Genomic DNA, 3,435 nt, shown 5'->3' on the forward strand with positions numbered 1-3,435 from the left:
CTCTTGGGCTACTTTTTTACCAACGAATAGTGGGATTGACCGTCACATTATAACGCCCCAAATTTTACATGTTAAACTTGCGACGTATCAAGATCGTTTTCAGCCTTCCTACAATTTTACTTTATGAAAGGACCGTTTTATTTTCAGTCCAAGTTCTAAGTGATTCACGTGTGTCAAGCGGACTTTTTCTCTAACTAAAATTAAAATAATTACGAACACGTATACACACACAAAAAAAAAACCTGAAACAGCACACACAATTTTTATCATGCAATAGTAATATAATAATTTATTAAAGTTGAGAAATTATGGATATCCATGGCAGGTAACCATAACAACACCAAAGTGTCTAAATTAGTCGTTGTTACAGATGTTACTAAATTCCGGTATACGACAAAATACGTTACCAAAGTAGAAACATGATAATTTGGGAAAGAATATGTAAAAAAGTGTTCAAAATAAACTGGAAATTAAAATGAGCTATAAACACTGTACCGTAGAGAGAGTTATATCTGCTGTTTTGACTCGTGCGCTATACACCCTCGTTATTTCAACATTTTGGTAAGGGACAAACAGGGACGAGAGTACTCTCCGTGTAAACGTGAACTTACTAATTCAACATTAAATTAAGTTTAAACCTAATTAAATCAAATCGGTACAGCAATGTCTTTCAAACTGAAAATTTAAAAAAACTGGTCTTATCTTATTTGCTTAATTGAAAAGCCACACTGGACTAAATGGTGTGTCCACCGCGAGGGAATCGAACCTCGGATTTTAGCGTTGTAAGCTCGTAGATTTACTGCTGTCCCACCGGGGAAGAAACTCGTCTTATGACTTAGTTATTAAAATTGTTGCCCTGTGGTGCCTAATTGTTGCCTGATTCGAGCAAGTAACTCAAAATCCTTGCCTGTCTGAACGAACAAGTGGGGGAAAAAAATGTTTCTTTCTTAGTCTTGTTCTTCCTTATTACCATACACTTTTTACTATTTTGACATGGAATACCGGTCAAAATCGTAAGGTAAATATTCATGATAAAAGATACTTGTTTATGTTGATCTGTCTACACATCCCTCGGCTTATGATTTGATACTATAAACTGTTTGTTTGTTTGTTTTGAATTTCGCGCAAAGCTACACGAAGGCTATCTGCGCTAGCCGTCCCTAATTTAGCAGTGTAAGACTAGAGGGAAGGCAGCTAGCCATCACCACCCACCGCCAACTCTTGAGCTACTCTTTTACCAACGAATAGTGGGATTGACCGTCACATTATAACGCCCCCACGGCTGAAAGGGCGAGCATGATTGGTGGGACGGAGATTCGAACTCGCGACCCGCAGATTGCGAGACGAGCTCCCTAACCACCTGGCCATGCCGGGCCTACTATAAACTACCGAGGCAAATGTATAGTTTCACCAGCAACATGCTGCTCTGATTGATTTTGCATTAACCGTTATCAGATTATTTATTTATTGCTTATATAGAATTCACTGTGATTATATCAAGTGTTGTTGTTGTTGTTATCAAATGATTTATTTAATGATTAAAATATTACTTTTGAATAAATGCGTCAGAGCAAGTTGTTATATGCTTTTTTACGATATGCGCTAAGTTATTTAATACAAGCGCAAAAGTAAAATTTTCACGAATGTTTAATTATTACATTATTAATAGAACGAAAACATATAGACATGTAATGCAAGTTCACATTAAAATCGTGCAACTGGAAAATAACATCTAATTTCCACTACTACTGTATAGAATACCCTAGAATGCCAGCGTTGGGTCATTGTGACCCCATACCACCTGGTGTTAAGGACTGAAAACTTAACTCTGGAATACTACAGTTAAAACGATTGCGTTTCACCGATTTCCTGTTCAGAAACCATATACAGTAATCCACAAGTAACTGGTGATTGATCAGAAAATGTATTGCCCAAAAAATGCGAGTTTCTGACCTTGATTGGGCCCAATGTGTAGAAACATTTGAGAACTAGAAAGCACCTCTTTCTTAGCGTTAAGAGATCTTGCAAGGTCCTATTCTGAGACAACACTGAATAAAGTCTCGATGAAACCTCTTAATACCGAGAAATCAAACAGAAACCAACACTTTCTCAGAGTGTGGGCGTCGCCCACGTCACTGTTGGTCATCCAAAAAGTAAAACAAAGCGCATGTGATACAAAAGGGGAATGGCCCAGTACAATAGGTATCCAAAGTGACAACAATAATTTAGCCTCGTTTCATAGCTAAGTCTTTACTGCCAAATCCATAAGCACGCCGAAACATGCATGTGTGTGAAAAGGTTTGAAAATTCTTAATAAATAAGAATTACTTATATGTCTAAGACTAAAAAAAAAAGAAAAAACTGCAGTGAACTTCCTTTATCTGAATATCAAAAGTAATAATAATAATGCACAAATTAAAATGCAATAAAGTAAAATAAGAACAAAAATGAAACCAATTAATATAATTTATATCAGCCAGAAAACTGATCAGATTGAAGATTACTTATTCCGAAATTACGGTTAATCCTACAGAGATGAACATTATTTAAAATGAAAATTCAGTACTGCTTACCTGGAGCATGGCTAGGAAGATATGATCCCAACAGTTTGGCTTTCTTTTTCTCATAGCCCTTTTGGGTGATATCACCTAAAAACAGAAAAGTTAGCAAAGTTGTCACACGAACTTCTCGAAAAATGTCTACGTTAAAATGAACCTAAATTAAGAACATTCAGATGAAAATACAATAACGTGGGGAAGAAAAATACATTAATTATGCTTCCAACGCTGGTAACACGATTTAACAGAAGACTGAATTGGTAATTGATTTATTTTTCTCAGAGTTCCAGTAACAGTGGATGAAACCGCTATATTGATCAAAATGGAATCCTGTTTACTATGTTTACATAGACAGCTGGTATTAAGATTTAACGAACGTATTGATGATTTTACAGAAAGACTCGCCTGTAGTTTCGATTATAGTGGAGTATACAGTTGTCTCCGACAGACGTAAACACACTAGGCTCAATAAGAAGTTTTTTAACATATAATATAACGTTAGAAGAAGAAAAAACGTGCATGCACTATAAACTGAGTTAAAAACAATATTTTCATATTTCATATTCGGCAATATACTTTGTTGTTGAATTCACGTCAGGCAATATACTTTGTTGTTGAACTCGCGTCAGGCAATATACTTTGTTGTTGAACTCACGTCAGGCAATATACTTTGTTGTTGAACTCGCGTCAGGCAATATACTTTGTTGTTGAACTCGCGTCAGGCAATATACTTTGTTGTTGAACTCACGTCAGGCAATATACTTTGTGCTTGAACTCACGTCAGGCAATATACTTTGTTGTTGAACTCACGTCAGGCAATATACTTTGTTGTTGAACTCACGTCAGGCAATATACTTTGTGGTTGAATTCACGTTTA

General features: G+C 36.0%; 1 protein-coding gene across 1 annotated transcript in view; it reads right to left on the minus strand.

The window, feature by feature from the left end:
• Window positions 1-2,648, minus strand: part of LOC106464011 (disco-interacting protein 2-like) — a gene marked incomplete at its 5' end in the record, with an annotated part of 79,650 nt that extends 77,002 nt beyond the window's left edge. The window contains one exon of the mRNA XM_022391661.1: window positions 2,574-2,648. Coding sequence (XP_022247369.1) covers window positions 2,574-2,648 — 75 coding nt within the window. The remainder of the gene's footprint in view (window positions 1-2,573) is intronic.
• Between the last annotated feature and the right edge of the window lie 787 nt (window positions 2,649-3,435).

Source organism: Limulus polyphemus, unplaced genomic scaffold (genome assembly GCF_000517525.1).
Source record: "Limulus polyphemus unplaced genomic scaffold, Limulus_polyphemus-2.1.2 Scaffold1540, whole genome shotgun sequence".
NCBI lineage: Eukaryota > Metazoa > Arthropoda > Merostomata > Xiphosura > Limulidae > Limulus > Limulus polyphemus.